The sequence below is a fragment of the Haliotis rufescens genome, unplaced genomic scaffold (genome assembly GCF_023055435.1).
Source record: "Haliotis rufescens isolate VD_foot unplaced genomic scaffold, xgHalRufe1.0.p SCAF_7, whole genome shotgun sequence".
Taxonomy (NCBI): Eukaryota; Metazoa; Mollusca; class Gastropoda; order Lepetellida; family Haliotidae; genus Haliotis; species Haliotis rufescens.
The window spans coordinates 16,610,153-16,627,606 of record NW_025964361.1 but is presented as its reverse complement, the minus strand read 5'-3'; the positions used below and the strand labels follow the sequence as shown (position 1 = coordinate 16,627,606).

Genomic DNA, 17,454 nt, shown 5'->3' with positions numbered 1-17,454 from the left:
CCTAGCTAGTCTCTTGATGTGCATGTGTTGTGTTTGAAAGATATGGTGAGGGTGAGTCATCCTGTTTAAACTTCCAACTGAGGTTTCTGTGAGTGGCAAGGCAGGGTAAGGAGAAAGAGAAATTAAATTTCTAGCATACCTGTGTATTATTGAGTGTGATAAGACGCTGCAGTGTCAATAAGGTCAGTACTGGGAGATCATAGTGACCTAGTAGCAGTGATATCCTACCAGCAGCCAGTAGGGGAGGACTGGAGGAGGTGGACAGCGATTTGCTTCAGTGCTACTTGCTCAGGTACATGATTGCTACATGGCTCATATTATTCTGTTCAATTGCCATAATGTATCTAGTCAGGCTGACTGGGAGGTACCACAGCTGATTCAGTGAAAATGGAAGTTGATTACAAGGTTGCTCACAGATGACAGAGCCATACATGTGACACATGCTTCAAGTATTTCAGTCATATTCGTCTTCCAGGTTTTAAATGTATGAAAAAAAATGCATCTAAAGAATCAAAATAACTATAACACATGTTCGCTTGGTAGGTGTTGAAAAAGAAAAAAATAAGGAATCATAAAGTGTATAAAAATGAAATTTGTATGGTGGCTGATGTGTTTGAGTTGCTCTCTGCAACGTAAGTTATGTCCTACATGACTGTATCCACCCTCTGTAGCCAGGAATGTCAGGCTGTCACAGCTGTCAAACACTGGCAATGACGATCAAACAGGAATTCAAATATGGAGTTCACTGAGGGTGCAAACTTGAACCATTTACATGTGGAGGTTTTTTTACCAGCTTGTCTTGGCACAACTTTGCTGGCTGGCTGGCTGCTGGTGTGCCTCTGTGCAATGTTGCTACATCTGGTTAGACTCACAATAGCCTCAACATTAATTGACCAAATTCACTTTCCCTTCAAAATATGGTTTGTGATGTTTCCGATACCTCTTGCTACTTGCAGACTCAAGGAGGTAGTTCGTGATCTGGTATTTTAAGGGAACGACAAATATTCTGTTGATGCTGGATATTTTTGTAAGTTTTAGTAGGTTTTAAGCTGAACCCATTTGTGTGTGCAATCTGCAATGCTGTGTGTGGGGTGTCCTCATTGGAGCCAGCGCCTACTCTGTCCGGGGAGAGCCTCTGTGGGGGATCGAGGGGACAGTTTCAAACACACAAAAAGCCAAATATCATTCATTGTGTAGATTGTTTAAATGATCTTGTTTAATAATTCATTAAACTAAATTATGAATATTTGTGAAAAGTTGCAACTGTGTGCAGTATTTTTTTGGAAGATAGTGAAGATATTTGAGTTAAGGCAGATGTTGTTGGACATGGGGGACAGATGAATCTCCACATCCAGATTGTGGTTTGAAGAGTTTCCTTATGGTGGTGTGCAGAAAGGGGAAAGTTTGTTGGGGCCTGGTGTATAGGGGGACTGCAAGTGTTGAAGGAAGGGGACATCACCAGCACATGTGGCACACATTGCTTCAACTATGCCTAATGTAAACAGGGACGTGAAGCAGGCTGGCTGTTGTGTTGCGACATGCTGCTTATTCCGTGGTCTGCGGCAGGTGAGAGTATTCAGTCAGTCATACATGTACTTTGGTTCTGCTCCGATCAGGAGATGCACCTGAAGGATTGATAATATGCTCTGTAATATGCTCTGTATTCATTGACACTACTTATTGTTGTGGAAAGGTATTGTCTCTGATAAGTTTATAGTCACACTGCAATGCGAGGTATTTCATTATCTCTGGTATATGTGCTCAATGTCAGATTGCTGCAAGTATGTGACTATTTAGATGTGTGGGTAAAGTATTTAGATGTGTGGGTCAATAGCAGTTGTGTTTCTTCGCTGCCGTGTCATACATGTAGCTCCTGCGTCAGGGCTGGCTCACTGTCACATGCCGCACATGTTTCACCAGGGCGTGATGGCCACTCTGTAGCCGTGCTTGTTACAGGTGGGAGGTTTACTATTGGGTGGATGTCAGTTAACATAGGGGATAGTAGATGGATGTATTCCTGGGTATACACTCACAGAAGTTAATGAGGGAATTTATGGGTGTGAGTGAGCTAGGCCTGTGTGTCTGACACACTCTATTTGGGTTCCTGATGTACTAAGGGTATTTGGTATTTCCTTTATGGATGCTAGCTGTAACATCTCATCATATATGATGGTTCAGGAGCCTGGTGTTCACTCGCCTGAAAGTAACAGTCATGTAAAATTAGGTTACTTTTCTTTGCAGCAAATATTTACTCTTTTGATAGAAACCACAATTACATGTATGAACTTTAGTTGAAACTTTCCAAGAAAGTAACCATCTATAGAGTTCCTCGCCTAATTCTGGTCTAATTTCCTACAGGGCTGATATTCCACATTCTCTCTAAATTCACTAGGTTGATGAAGCGATTAACACTTTGCTTGCCGAATATAGTAGAGTTGTTTAAGATATATGATGTTGCTTCCAGAAGATACAGGTCAATAATGTTAACTAAATACTGAACAATAGTGAATGTGTTCCATGTATTTTGCAGGTTGCCATCACTGTGTACTGGCTAGGCAAAGTTGTAAATCAATCATTCCAAGGACCACATCTAGACTTCACTGCTTTTGCACCTCTGGTGCACCATCACTCCAAGGACATCATATTAAATGACCATTTCAGACGGGACTCCTCTTGTTCATGGGAGTCTAATGAATATTGCAGTGCTTACGGGTCTCATGAAGGAAATTCTCTCGGGAATATACGAGAACAAGAAAACCGCCATCATAGAGACAGTTCTTATGAGTCTTATGCATCCTATGAAAAAGGTTCTGAAGATAGCCTAGATGAACAAGTGTTTGACAACATGCCAGTCCGCTATGGAAGCCAGTCTGCACTCAACAAGATGGGTGATGGCATGTATTCAGATGACCGACAAAACAGCATGTACCGAAGTAGCCCTGATCTTTCACAGGGGTCATATCACAGAAGGTCTTCCTCCAACGACAGTCTAGATGGATCTTACCATGGCAGCCACTCACGGCAGTCGTCGGGGAGCATGGAGAACTATCCCACTAGGCCACATCGCCGCACAAGTTCTTCCACAGCTGATCCACTGCAGTTTGTGAAGATGCAGAAACAGACAGACTTGGCCAAGAAAGCTGAGGAGCAAATGAAGTTAGCTGCCACACAGAAGGAGATCAAAAAGGATGTGTCTGTCAGCAAGGACGAAGATGACTGGCTGTCAGTAAGTGTAATGTGTGACTTCCTGAAAGGAATAAGTATGAGTGTAGCATTACACTTAGTCAAAGTAAGTGCTGATATATCCTTTCGTGAACTATGCATGAGGATTACACAGGTATTATCTATTTGTCCTAGCTGTGTCTCAGAGTATTTTACGCTTTGTATGAAGTCATTTGGTGAAAGTATTTGCCTGTGATTGATTTGTGAGCATCATTGATCAAGAGCCATGACTGGGATGATTTCAGAACCTCAGTAGCTGGAAGACACGGAGGAAGAGCCAGTCCCATCAGGCATATCAGCTGAAGGAGGAGTTGGAGGAACTCTCCAAAGACAAGGAAGAGGAGGTGAAGACAACTTTACAGACAAAGACCTTCAGTCAGATGCAGCAAGAGAGGTGAGTCACGTTGGGTGTCTAGGCCAAAACTTCCTGTCACTAGCAGCAAGAGAGGTGAGTCACTTTGGGTGTCTAGACCCAAACTTCCTGTCACTAGAAGCAAGAGAGGTGAGTCACGTTGGGTGCCTAGACCAAAACTTCCTGTCACTAGCAGCAAGAGAGGTGAGTCACTTTGGGTTTCTAGACCAAAACTTCCTGTCACTAGCAGCAAGAGAGGTGAGTCACGTTGGGTGCCTAGACCAAAACTTTCTGTCACCAGCAGCAAGAGAGGTGAGTCATGTTGGGTGTCTAGACCAAAACTTCCTGTCACTAGCAGCAAGAGAGGTGAGTCACGTTTGGTGTCTAGACCAAAACTTCCTGTCACTTGCAGCAAGAGAGGTGAGTCACGTTGGGTGCCTAGACCAAAACATTCTGTCACTTGCAGCAAGAGAGGTGAGTCACTTTGGGTGTCTAGACCAAAACTTCCTGTCACTAGCAGCAAGAGAGGTGAGTCACTTTGGGTGTCTGGAACCAAACTTCCTGTCACTTGCAGCAAGAGAGGTGAGTCACGTTTGGTGTCTAGACCAAAACATCATGTCACTTGCAGCAAGAGAGGTGAGTCACGTTGGGTGTCTAGACCAAAACATCCTGTCACTAGCAGCAAGAGAGGTGAGTCACTTTAGGTGTCTAGACCAAAACTTTCTGTCACCAGCAGCAAGAGAGGTGAGTCACTTTGGGTGTCTGGACCAAAACTTCCTGTCACTAGCAGCAAGAGAGGTGAGTCATGTTGGGTGTCTAGACCAAAACTTTCTGTCACCAGCAGCAAGAGAGGTGAGTCATGTTGGGTGTCTAGACCAAAACATCCTGTCACTTGCAGCAAGAGAGGTGAATCACTTTGGGTTTCTAGACCAAAACATCCTGTCACTAGCAGCAAGAGAGGTGAGTCACGTTTGGTGTCTAGACCAAAACATCCTGTCACCAGCAGCAAGAGAGGTGAGTCACTTTGGGTGTCTGGACCAAAACTTCCTGTCACTTGCAGCAAGAGAGGTGAGTCACTTTGGGTGTCTGGACCCAAACTTCCTGTCACTAGCAGCAAGAGAGGTGAGTCACGTTTGGTGTCTAGACCAAAACTTTCTGTCACCAGCAGCAAGAGAGGTGAGTCACGTTGGGTGTCTAGACCAAAACATCCTGTCACATGCAGCAAGAGAGGTGAGTCACTTTAGGTGTCTAGACCAAAACTTTCTGTCACCAGCAGCTAGAGAGGTGAGTCACGTTGGGTGTCTGGACCAAAACTTCCTGTCACTAGCAGCAAGAGAGGTGAGTCACGTTGGGTGTCTGGACCAAAACTTCCTGTCACTTGCAGCAAGAGAGGTGAATCACTTTGGGTGTCTAGACCAAAACTTTCTGTCACCAGCAGCAACAGAGGTGAGTCACTTTGGGTGTCTAGACCAAAACTTTCTGTCACCAGCAGCAAGAGAGGTGAGTCACTTTGGGTGTCTAGACCAAAACTTTCTGTCACCAGCAGCAAGAGAGGTGAGTCACTTTGGGTGCCTAGACCAAAACATCCTGTCACATGCAGCAAGAGAGGTGAGTCATGTTGGGTGTCTAGACCAAAACATCCTGTCACTTGCAGCAAGAGAGGTGAATCACTTTGGGTTTCTAGACCAAAACATTCTGTCACCAGCAGCAAGAGAGGTGAGTCATGTTGGGTGCCTAGACCAAAACTTCCTGTCACTTGCAGCAAGAGAGGTGAATCACTTTGGGTTTCTAGACCAAAACTTCCTGTCACTTGCAGCAAGAGAGGTGAGTCACGTTTGGTGTCTAGACCAAAACATCCTGTCACCAGCAGCAAGAGAGGTGAGTCACTTTGGGTGTCTGGACCCAAACTTCCTGTCACTTGCAGCAAGAGAGGTGAGTCACTTTGGGTGTCTGGACCCAAACTTCCTGTCACTTGCAGCAAGAGAGGTGAGTCATGTTGGGTGTCTAGACCAAAACATCCTGTCACTAGCAGCAAGAGAGGTGAGTCACGTTTGGTGTCTAGACCAAAACATCCTGTCACCAGCAGCAAGAGAGGTGAGTCACTTTGGGTGTCTGGACCAAAACTTCCTGTCACTTGCAGCAAGAGAGGTGAGTCACTTTGGGTGTCTGGACCCAAACTTCCTGTCACTTGCAGCAAGAGAGGTGAGTCACGTTTGGTGTCTAGACCAAAACTTTCTGTCACCAGCAGCAAGAGAGGTGAGTCACGTTGGGTGTCTAGACCAAAACATCCTGTCACATGCAGCAAGAGAGGTGAGTCACTTTAGGTGTCTAGACCAAAACATCCTGTCACTAGCAGCAAGAGAGGTGAGTCACGTTTGGTGTCTAGACCAAAACATCCTGTCACCAGCAGCAAGAGAGGTGAGTCACTTTGGGTGTCTGGACCAAAACTTCCTGTCACTTGCAGCAAGAGAGGTGAGTCACTTTGGGTGTCTGGACCCAAACTTCCTGTCACTAGCAGCAAGAGAGGTGAGTCACGTTTGGTGTCTAGACCAAAACTTTCTGTCACCAGCAGCAAGAGAGGTGAGTCACGTTGGGTGTCTAGACCAAAACATCCTGTCACATGCAGCAAGAGAGGTGAGTCACTTTAGGTGTCTAGACCAAAACTTTCTGTCACCAGCAGCTAGAGAGGTGAGTCACGTTGGGTGTCTGGACCAAAACTTCCTGTCACTAGCAGCAAGAGAGGTGAGTCACGTTGGGTGTCTGGACCAAAACTTCCTGTCACTTGCAGCAAGAGAGGTGAATCACTTTGGGTGTCTAGACCAAAACTTTCTGTCACCAGCAGCAACAGAGGTGAGTCACTTTGGGTGTCTAGACCAAAACTTTCTGTCACCAGCAGCAAGAGAGGTGAGTCACTTTGGGTGTCTAGACCAAAACTTTCTGTCACCAGCAGCAAGAGAGGTGAGTCACTTTGGGTGCCTAGACCAAAACATCCTGTCACATGCAGCAAGAGAGGTGAGTCATGTTGGGTGTCTAGACCAAAACATCCTGTCACTTGCAGCAAGAGAGGTGAATCACTTTGGGTTTCTAGACCAAAACATTCTGTCACCAGCAGCAAGAGAGGTGAGTCATGTTGGGTGCCTAGACCAAAACTTCCTGTCACTTGCAGCAAGAGAGGTGAATCACTTTGGGTTTCTAGACCAAAACTTCCTGTCACTTGCAGCAAGAGAGGTGAGTCACGTTTGGTGTCTAGACCAAAACATCCTGTCACCAGCAGCAAGAGAGGTGAGTCACTTTGGGTGTCTGGACCCAAACTTCCTGTCACTTGCAGCAAGAGAGGTGAGTCACTTTGGGTGTCTGGACCCAAACTTCCTGTCACTTGCAGCAAGAGAGGTGAGTCATGTTGGGTGTCTAGACCAAAACATCCTGTCACTAGCAGCAAGAGAGGTGAGTCACGTTTGGTGTCTAGACCAAAACATCCTGTCACCAGCAGCAAGAGAGGTGAGTCACTTTGGGTGTCTGGACCAAAACTTCCTGTCACTTGCAGCAAGAGAGGTGAGTCACTTTGGGTGTCTGGACCCAAACTTCCTGTCACTTGCAGCAAGAGAGGTGAGTCACGTTTGGTGTCTAGACCAAAACTTTCTGTCACCAGCAGCAAGAGAGGTGAGTCACGTTGGGTGTCTAGACCAAAACATCCTGTCACATGCAGCAAGAGAGGTGAGTCACTTTAGGTGTCTAGACCAAAACTTTCTGTCACCAGCAGCTAGAGAGGTGAGTCACGTTGGGTGTCTGGACCAAAACTTCCTGTCACTAGCAGCAAGAGAGGTGAGTCACGTTGGGTGTCTGGACCAAAACTTCCTGTCACTTGCAGCAAGAGAGGTGAATCACTTTGGGTGTCTAGACCAAAACTTTCTGTCACCAGCAGCAACAGAGGTGAGTCACTTTGGGTGTCTAGACCAAAACTTTCTGTCACCAGCAGCAAGAGAGGTGAGTCACTTTAGGTGTCTAGACCAAAACTTTCTGTCACCAGCAGCAAGAGAGGTGAGTCACTTTGGGTGCCTAGACCAAAACATCCTGTCACATGCAGCAAGAGAGGTGAGTCATGTTGGGTGTCTAGACCAAAACATCCTGTCACTTGCAGCAAGAGAGGTGAATCACTTTGGGTTTCTAGACCAAAACTTTCTGTCACCAGCAGCAAGAGAGGTGAGTCATGTTGGGTGCCTAGACCAAAACTTCCTGTCACTTGCAGCAAGAGAGGTGAATCACTTTGGGTTTCTAGACCAAAACTTCCTGTCACTTGCAGCAAGAGAGGTGAGTCACGTTGGGTGTCTAGACCCAAACTTCCTGTCACTTACAGCAAGAGAGGTGAGTCATGTTGGGTGTCTAGACCAAAACATACTGTCACTAGCAGCAAGAGAGGTGAGTCACTTTGGGTGTCTGGACCAAAACTTCCTGTCACTAGCAGCAAGAGAGGTGAGTCACTTTAGGTGTCTAGACCAAAACTTCCTGTCACTAGCAGCAAGAGAGGTGAGTCACGTTGGGTGTCTGGACCAAAACTTCCTGTCACTTGCAGCAAGAGAGGTGAGTCACGTTGGGTGCCTAGACCAAAACTTCCTGTCACCAGCAGCTAGAGAGGTGAGTCACTTTGGGTGTCTGGACCCAAACTTCCTGTCACATGCAGCAAGAGAGGTGAATCACATTGGGTGTCTAGTCAAGTTATGGTTTGTCAATTTGTTGAACACATGATTATCAATATTTGAGTATTACAAATAAAATATTTCATTGTTCACTACTTGATGTTGCAGAGAGCGGCGTAAGAGTTCCAATGTGAGAAGTTTCTACCCTGTAGAAGAGAATGAGGAGGAGAGTGATGTGAACACACGGCAGGAATCTGCCTACATCAGCAGTGACAGTATCACAACAGTGAGTGCATCACAACTGGCGTACACAAATATTGATTCAAATAGTTTAAATTGAGTCAAGTTTAATAATGTCTTTGGTTGATTTGTTGCTTCCTATTTAATCCAGTACTTTCTGTTTCAAGGGACTGCAGTTAAGTACCAGCACCGATGCAGTGGCTCACTGGGCAAATGACAGTGAAGGTGAAAATGAAGATAATAATAACAATCAGTCAGTTGATAATAAGAATGGAATGCTTGAGGATCCTTTTGATGAGCCTGAAACATCTCCTGGGAGGAAACCAAGTCCGAGTAAGAGGCGATCTGGTAATATGGATAGCCAGTCTTCTCCAGATAACAGAGATTGGGAAGTGAGGAAAAGTGTTTCAAATAAAAATTCACGCAATAGCCTTGAATCTACTCCTGCATGCAACAAAATTAACGATATCAGACACAGGTTTGAACAAACTGTTGAACAGCCAAAATCTCTATCTTCCGCAGTTCATACAAAAGTGGATTTGAAATCTCGCCTTGAATCATTTGAAAACAGAGATAATTATCCAGAACCAGTGCACTCCTCAAGGATATCAGACAGTGAGAACAGCTTTTCTACGAGATCTGTTGCCAATGTTGGGGACGATTCTCGATTCAGGCGTAGTAATGTGAGTGAAAGTGCTTCAGCCATGGAAACTAGGTTTTCACGGAGTCATGAAAATGGTGCAGAAAGAGGTGCCAAGGATAATGGCAGTGGCAGCCCAAAACGGATTTATAGAGAAACATCTACCACCTCTACAAAAAATATGTATGGAAGCTTGCGGAAATCAGGCCGGGTAAGTTTGCATTTGTGTTTGACATCTGCATTAGTGAAGTAAATATACTCTAGTTAGTCAAGTCAGTGGGCATCTGGATAAAGTGTTGAACTTTACTTACAAGTGGAAGGTCTGTGGTTTTAATCCCGTCATAAAACTCAAAGACGTACACAATGACATTAAGTTGTTCCAATGGATATCAGACATGTTTGACTCGGATGGTGCTGTTGATTATGTGTCATCATGTCCAGACATTGTGGATTGTTACTCACAATATCAATCATTAGATTGATGATTATTTACAGGCAGCTACCATATGACTGGATATTGCCGAGTGCAACATTAAACAACAAATTAAGAAAAGATGTAATAAAAAAACTGTGTGTTCATGTGTGGTCAGTTTGACTGTATAGGGACTGTTAATGGGAAGGGGGGCTTACAGGCACCTTCATGAGGTAGCTATAAGTAATGCTGGACTTTAGAATAGGTCAATAATTTCTTGCAGTCCACAGATATCACATTATCAGATATCATATTTCCTTCATTATTGTGTCGTGTCAACTTTTTCTTTGGTTTTGGTATTGCTAACCAGCTGATTCTAAACAAGGCAAGATAACTGGGGTGAGTTTTATCTTGAACAATACCTATGTGAAATATCAAGCATTTCAAGCAAGTTGAGTGTGTAGACAAGTACTGGCCAGCAGAGAGTCCAGCAGTCTGTATTAACATGGTCAGCATCACACAGACTGGACATCAGCACAGATAGCTTCACCTGGAGCTGCTCATGTTGGAATAAACTGACCCTGTCACCTATTCCAACATGTATGTCAAGATGCAGTGCAAAGGTTATTAGCACTGAAATTATTAATTGACATTTTGAATGGTTAATATGCAAAATTAATTGCTTATTTCTGGTCAGAAATGTTCATGATTATTTCATTTATACAGCAATGCGCATGAACATGTTTGTGTTTTGATTTTTAGTGCTAGCACACTGAGTTAGTACCCCACATTTTAACATGTATACCCCTCTCCAACACAGAATACTGATTCCATTTGAAAGCAGGGTAAATGATAAGTTTGATGAACTTCAAATATGGAACCAGCATGTGTCCCATTACACACTGTTTTACTTCAGTTTGAAAGTATAATTGTTATGTCAAAAACCTTTATTTAAGACATAAATGACAAGTGGGAGTTGTATATGGTACATTAAAACACTACAGGGAGAATAAACCATGAGAGGCGCATGCCAGAGTGGTTTATTCTCCCTGCAGCGTTTTATTGTATGATAAACAACAACCACGAGTCGTTTAATTCTTATATGGGATATTGACATTATGTACAGCCTCTTTAAGGATGATGATAAAATGTAAAAGGCTTTAAAAATATCTACCCATATTTTAATAATAATGACTCCCTGAATAGAATCCGACCTTGGCAATGTCTTACAAGTCCGTTTTATCAACAGGGGGGGGGGGGTAAGTTTGCTAATGTTCACGTCGAATATCTGTACCTTTTCGCCCAGTACCGATTGTCATGTCTCTCTTTTTTGGATGAGATCAATTGGCCACTGCATTTATCTGCGTTGACCAGCTGTAACTAAGGGGAACATTTTCCTCTCAAAAATACATTGTCCAATATACAACATCATCAAGTTGTGAGAGTATGTTCAAATCTCCAGAAATGAAGACATGATAGAACAATGTTTTATCCTGAAATAAACCACGCTCTTCATTGTTCTTTGAAATTTATCACGTTGTTTTCTTATAGTTGCAAATAGAAATATGTTTCTCATGCATTTCCAAGGATTTCTGTGTTTTGCTTCAGGTTATTTAAGGTTCTCACTACAGGTAAAGAGTAGCATCAGACCTCAGTCCACAGTGGACAATATCATTGCCTGCTTTGTATTCCATGGGGGAAGAGGGGTGGGTACCTGATAGGTTGGCACTACCCCCCCACTTGTTATCCCATGGGGGAAATAGGGTGGGTACCTGATAGGTTGGCACTACCCCCCCACTTGTTATCCCATGGGAGAAGAGGGTTGGGCATCTGATAGGTTTGCACTACCCCCCACTTGTTATCCCATGGGGGAAGAGGGGTGGGTACCTGATAGGTTGGCACTTACCCCCACTTATTATCTCATTGGGGAAATAGGGTGGGTACCTGATAGGTTGACACTACCCCCCACTTGTTATCCCATGGGTGTAGAGGGGTGGGTACCTGATAGGTTGGCACTACCCTCCACTTATCCCATAGGGGAAATGGGGTGGGTACCTGATAGGTTGGCACTACCCCCCACTTGTTATCCCATGGGGGAAGAAGGGTGGGTATCTGATAGGTTCTTTAAGAACTGAATAAACAAAGGAAGGATGTTTTTCATTTGTAGTATTTCATGCAGTTCTTATCTTATGCCACATGTCTGTCCTTTGTTTTTCGTGAGATTTATTTACAAGAAGAAAGTATAGATAAATTTGAATTTATTTGGATGAGTCTAACTTGGACTTGGACTTTAAGACATCCCTTCATTACTGTGTGCCTTCTTAGGATATGAGGATCAGGGAAAGCATGAGATGTCGTGGGTTTGGATCCCAGTTCACCCTGATCATGTTTCTGGGTTTATGGACTCATGCTCGTGGGTTTCACCAAAGTGGTAAAAGTCTGAGGCCTGCATCACTTTGGGCTTTACTTCCATTTGACATGCCGTCAAATAACTACAATACTGTTATAAGCAGCATTAAATCCAACTTCAAATTGTACCGGGAGGAAATGGAAGAAAATAGTTGCTGAAACACTGCCAACTTGACACTAAAATACACATATATAATACACATATAAAATACACATATATAATACACATATAAAATACACATATATAATACACATATAAAATACACATATATAATACACATGCATCACCACTGCATCAGCATTTCTTGTTTGTTACAGTTTCAGCAACCATCAAACATGGGGGTATACTTCTTTTTGCCCAGCAGTTTGGTTCAGCTGAATGGAAAACAAGTTCTTTGAATGTAAATCATAATAACCCGTTCTTTGTATTGCAGGACTATACAGAGAAAAATATCAAAATTAGTCAGAAACCAAATAGTGAAAAAGGTTTTGGATTTACAATACTTGGAGGAGTAGATACCCAACAGCCAGTGACAGTGCAGAAGATCACACTAGGTACGTAACATGAGTTAGAGGGCAATCTAGCCATACCATGTCAACATTTACAAAGGGAAATATCCAGGTGTTTTGCTCACCTGACTTAAAATCCTAGGACAGCGTGTATTGACCAATGAAGCTGAAGCTTCACATGCTTGTTTCCACCACTGATGACACCGGAGCCTTTAAAGTGGTTCAAATCTGAATTTTAATATAGCGGTCGTGGTAATCATTGGAAAATCTATTTATGTACAGTACCGAGCCATGTTTTTTTTAAATGGAATAAAATATTAGAAATCTGTAGTTAGTGGTGTGATAAAGTAGATACAATTTATTGATAACAGCTTCTTTAATACTGTAGAGTACTGTTGTCAAGCAAGACTGGTATAAGGATCTGTACCAAAACGCCACCTTTACAGCATTAAAGAAGTTGTTATCCATAAATTGTGTCTACTTTGTCATCCGTCAAGTTCTAAGTAATGCCTATCAAACAATTCATAGAGGTGTGATATTTTGTATTTTAACCTAATCTGAACCTTTGCATTTTCGATTACAATAAAAGCTGAAACGTCTTATGGCCATTACTGTGATGATAGAATGGAGATAAACCTACTGTGTTTTGAAATTTGATGTGGTCCCACTGTAGATTATATAGCTCTTATTTATACATTTGAAACCTCGTGTCAATGTGCCCGGTTCGATACTGAACTAAGAGGTATATTGGGGATACATCACATTTCAAAACGAAGGTTTGACTCTTAAATATTTGAATAATAATGCTGACAGCAACCCTTTTTAAAGTGTCTGTCTTTGTTGACATTTAAAACATTTCATTACATGTCCGGGTGAGCTACAACGCCTGTGGCACTAGTTTTACTAAGTAAGAATAGAATCCCTTTAGCTGAGGGTATTTCCTATATGAATGTCATTAGTGTTGCCACTACTCCACTGTGCTCAATGTGTGGCATTGTCTGGTGGCACTTACTCATTATCTATTTACTCATGTTTGGCAACTCCTCCGAAACCATAAGTCCCATAATGTTGAAACTTATAGATGGTTGCAACAATGGTTTCTCCAAAAGTTATTCATGTCTTAATATTACACAACAGCAGCTTTCATTGAAAATTTCAGCTTTGTCTGTTGCTCAATTTTGTTTGGATGTATCATTGTGGAATTGTATATGCAGTAATTACCTGGTATGCTCAATACAATACTCCTAATGCATTCCTTGTGTGTGTTTAGCTCACCTGCACTTTCAGTACAAGTGAGCTTGTGGTATGGAACCTTGTCAGTAGTCCTTCGTCCAACCATCCATTGTAACCTTTTGTATTGTTGTGATCTCTTGTAAACCACAGGCTGAAACTTTGCCTTACTAAGTATATCATTTGTGCCAATTACTGAGTCATCTCATTGTGTTTCTTTAGAAATGACACTGTGATATGCAGAAATTAAATGGTATACCTGATAACACATGGCATTTTGTTGTGTATTGTGACATTTGGCATGCATGCTCATTTAAGTGCAATATTGTGTATGTGCAGTAATAATAATAACTATTTATTGTGAAGGAACTTATGTTGCTTATTCAGCCTTGTAAAACCTTGTGGTCTAGTATGATGTTACAGAAGCTTGTGGCTCTACTGTTGCTTATTTCTTCAAGTGTTACCTTGAACTTTCAAATACCATGTATGTAGTGGTAGATCTAAAATTTGCTACAAGAATTTTTCTCTGATTTTAGACAAATGCTGTCATATTGAACAGTTTTTCAGCCATTTCTTGAAGTAGTGTTGTTAAGTTTCATATGCAGTAAGTATTTTTCTCTATATGTTTTCTAAATAGTGTTTGGCACAGTATTAATGTACTGTTGTGGCTGCAATGTTGAAAATGTAAGTTGGACCTTGTGTTTGGACAATTGTAGTGTAACATTGTGTAATTCAATGCACATGCAGATCGAGAAACATCTCTTACCATTTTACTTTTTTTAGTTTATGAGAGACAGGCTAAGATTTGTATAGGTGAGCTACAGAGACTTACATTTTATAACCTGGCAGTCCTAAACAATACATAAATCCGATACTGCTACACTATTGGAGGTACACCTAAATCATGAGCATAGGCCCCATGATTAGCTCTATTTACATAGTTGTTTGGATGAAATATCTATTTGTCACATTGTTGACTGGCTACAGCTGTTGCGTCATACATCAATAAATAGACTTAGTGTTCTGTTCATTTCCACAGATAGTGGCCCAGGTGTGTATTATCTATTTATTAGTAGAATGTGTGCAGTTACAATTTCCTGTTTCACACTTAAGAATATTTTGCAGTTTTCCAACTAGCAATTTCTTTCTCTAACACAACATCATGTCGCCCCATTGTGTCCCAGGCGTTGTCCCTGTCACACACAGGAGTCTGGATGGCAAATGTCCAGGCAGATTAGCAGACTTCTTGTTCACATTGGTTTACTAATTCACCAACTGATCATGGAAACAATTATGATTTTGAGAACAATCTTTTCTTTCTTCATGCTGAGTCTGTTTACTGTCAAAAACGGACAATAGAGGAAAAGAAGTCGCCCTTTGACTAAAACATCTTTTCTTCTCTTAAGAAAACCATGGTTGTGTAATGGCATGATGTGTAGTCCCATCATCTCCCTGTCCTGCCATCTGTCCTATATGTCATCTCAAACAGAGACTCATTCAAATTTTTCCACATGTGAAAACTAACCTGTAGCATACCAGAGTGTTATACGTTTTAATATGTTTATTTTATATATATATAATGTTAAAGCAACAACTAAAATAACAAGATGTAAGAATATTTTATTGAAGGATTCACTGAAAAAAATACACACTTAATCCTTAAAATCAAATTCGACAACAAAAACGTGTTATCAACAATGGTTTATCAAAATCAATTATATAAATCAAAACAAACAGCTATGATGAGATTGTTCCACACTCCAGGTGTAGGAATACATACTGTGGTGTGACATGAATCAAATTTAAGTTTAGTTTTCTGAGAACTGGAAGATATACATGTAGTCAGAGAATTATGAGTTAGAAATGAAATCTGAAGACATGAAGTTTGTGGAACTGAGATGCCGGTGTTTGAGCAGTGAGTGTGGAAGATTGCGGTACATGTATTTATTTGTTGGTTTGTGTGAAACCGAAATAAGGTGTCACTAGGCCTGATAACTTTATGATGATACAGGTGTGCAGAATGGGAATTCATGCAACTGTAACAATTCTTGGAATTCCCTGACATTCCATACGTAGTGATGAAAGTACTCTGCTTCCATGGGCCCATTTTCTTTATAAACATTGGGAGATTGAAGCAATAACATGTGAACAATTCATCAAATCAGGATGCCGGAGTTACAATTAACACAACAAAAGTTTGATTATTCCTGTGACAAAAATTTCTTCTGATTATTGTGTTCAAATTCTTTTGAGTTATGATACTGGGTATTTTTTAACTCAATCACCTGTAGATGACAGGAGCAGTATGGACAGCTAAATATAGGTGTGTATATAGAATGAAAGTTTCAACAATATTACAGTGTTCAAGCTGAAACTTTCTCTAGATGGTAATAATTACTTATGTTACCACATAATAAGAATAAGACACTGAGATAAGTCTGTCCTCTCACATCAATCAGACCACATTATTCAGCCACACCTTCATTACATGCTGGCCAAAGAATCACAACATAACATAAGGCTCATTTGGTGAGCCACAGTGCCTGGGCGCTATTCTATGGACTCTTCAGGGAAATATGCAATGTCTCCATATTATGATCCACTTTGCAGCTCCAGAGATACGATAAAGTGGAGACAATTAGGAGATAAACCTACTGAGTTTTGAAATTTGAGGTCATCAATAACTCTTAAATTTTAAACTTATCCTATGTCACACAATGCATACCTTTCCTCCTCGATCCTATGTGGAAACAAGCTTGAACTTTGTTTCCAGCATTTATAAACAAAAACATTCATTTGTACACACCCCAGCATCTCTATGGTTACGACCAACAACTGTATCAATTACATGCTCTCATGCACAATAACCTTCCACGCTTTGACCACATACGTCTCTCTAGCAACTCATTCTATTTCAAATTTTTTAAGGTAAATTATTGAGGTTTGAGACATCTACAACATTGGGAAGAAGGACAAACTCTGTACGGCTTGTGCTAAATGCCAACGCACATATTCAACATCAGACCCGCACAAATTGTGCTGTGATTGTTGTGGCTAGTGTACTTTGGAATGTCATTCCTTAGAAGATTCTGCATCCTGTGACTATGTCCAGAGATGCCGTAGATTAATGCTAGACAGCAGATCTAAGACTGAAGACTGGCAAATCATCGTCGAAGAAAATGCAAGTCTCGTAGTCAAATCATTTAGAAGAGTCCTTATTCTCAATTACAGACGACACTGTCTAGTTTTTTAATGAAGGTTGTTTCCTACCTTGTGGGGCATGGGTGGCCCAGTCGTCTAAGGCGCCGCGATTTGCTGTGTAGAGTTGCGTCCCTTGGGCACACCAGAAACCCATGATTGTGGGTTCGAATCCCGTTTTCGCCCCGATTATGATTCTAGGTTTGTTAGCACCATACCTGTGCACGTGGGTTTCACCGAAGTGCTTTCCTCCCACATTAAGCTGACATACCATGATATAACTGTACCACTGTTAAAAGCGGCGTTAAACCCAACTCACTCACTCACTCCTACCTTGTGATTAAGACTCTCTCTTGTCACCAGCCTACTTGGTAGACACTTTTGAACCCGCCAACCCTTGCAGTGCCATCAGGCAGCTCCTCCAACATTACACTCCCACCCAGACTGGTATTGTTGGACATTTCCTGTAACCTTGATACAGCTTTGCTTCTTTTCCTGTTGACGTGACAGACTTCATGGACATTGTTTCATCTTGGAGGATACCCGCTCTCATGGGATGCCGGCCCTGGTAACATCCCCCATGATTATTAGTGATGCCATGGAGGAT

At 42.0% G+C, this 17,454-nt stretch overlaps 1 protein-coding gene across 6 annotated transcripts in view; it reads left to right on the top strand.

Moving 5' to 3' along the window:
- Window positions 1–17,454, top strand: part of LOC124151838 (LIM and calponin homology domains-containing protein 1-like) — a 184,468-nt gene that overhangs the window by 132,972 nt on the left and 34,042 nt on the right. For 5 of the 6 annotated variants that reach the window (XM_046524486.2, XM_046524487.2, XM_046524488.2 and 2 more), the window contains 5 exons: window positions 2,531–3,226; window positions 3,468–3,616; window positions 8,377–8,494; window positions 8,616–9,299; window positions 12,344–12,464. In XM_046524486.2, the coding sequence (XP_046380442.2) occupies window positions 2,531–3,226; window positions 3,468–3,616; window positions 8,377–8,494; window positions 8,616–9,299; window positions 12,344–12,464 (1,768 nt within the window). Of the gene's footprint in view, window positions 1–157; window positions 293–2,530; window positions 3,227–3,467; window positions 3,617–8,376; window positions 8,495–8,615; window positions 9,300–12,343; window positions 12,465–17,454 lie in introns of those variants that run through there. The other variant, XM_046524491.2, reaches the window with a different exon arrangement.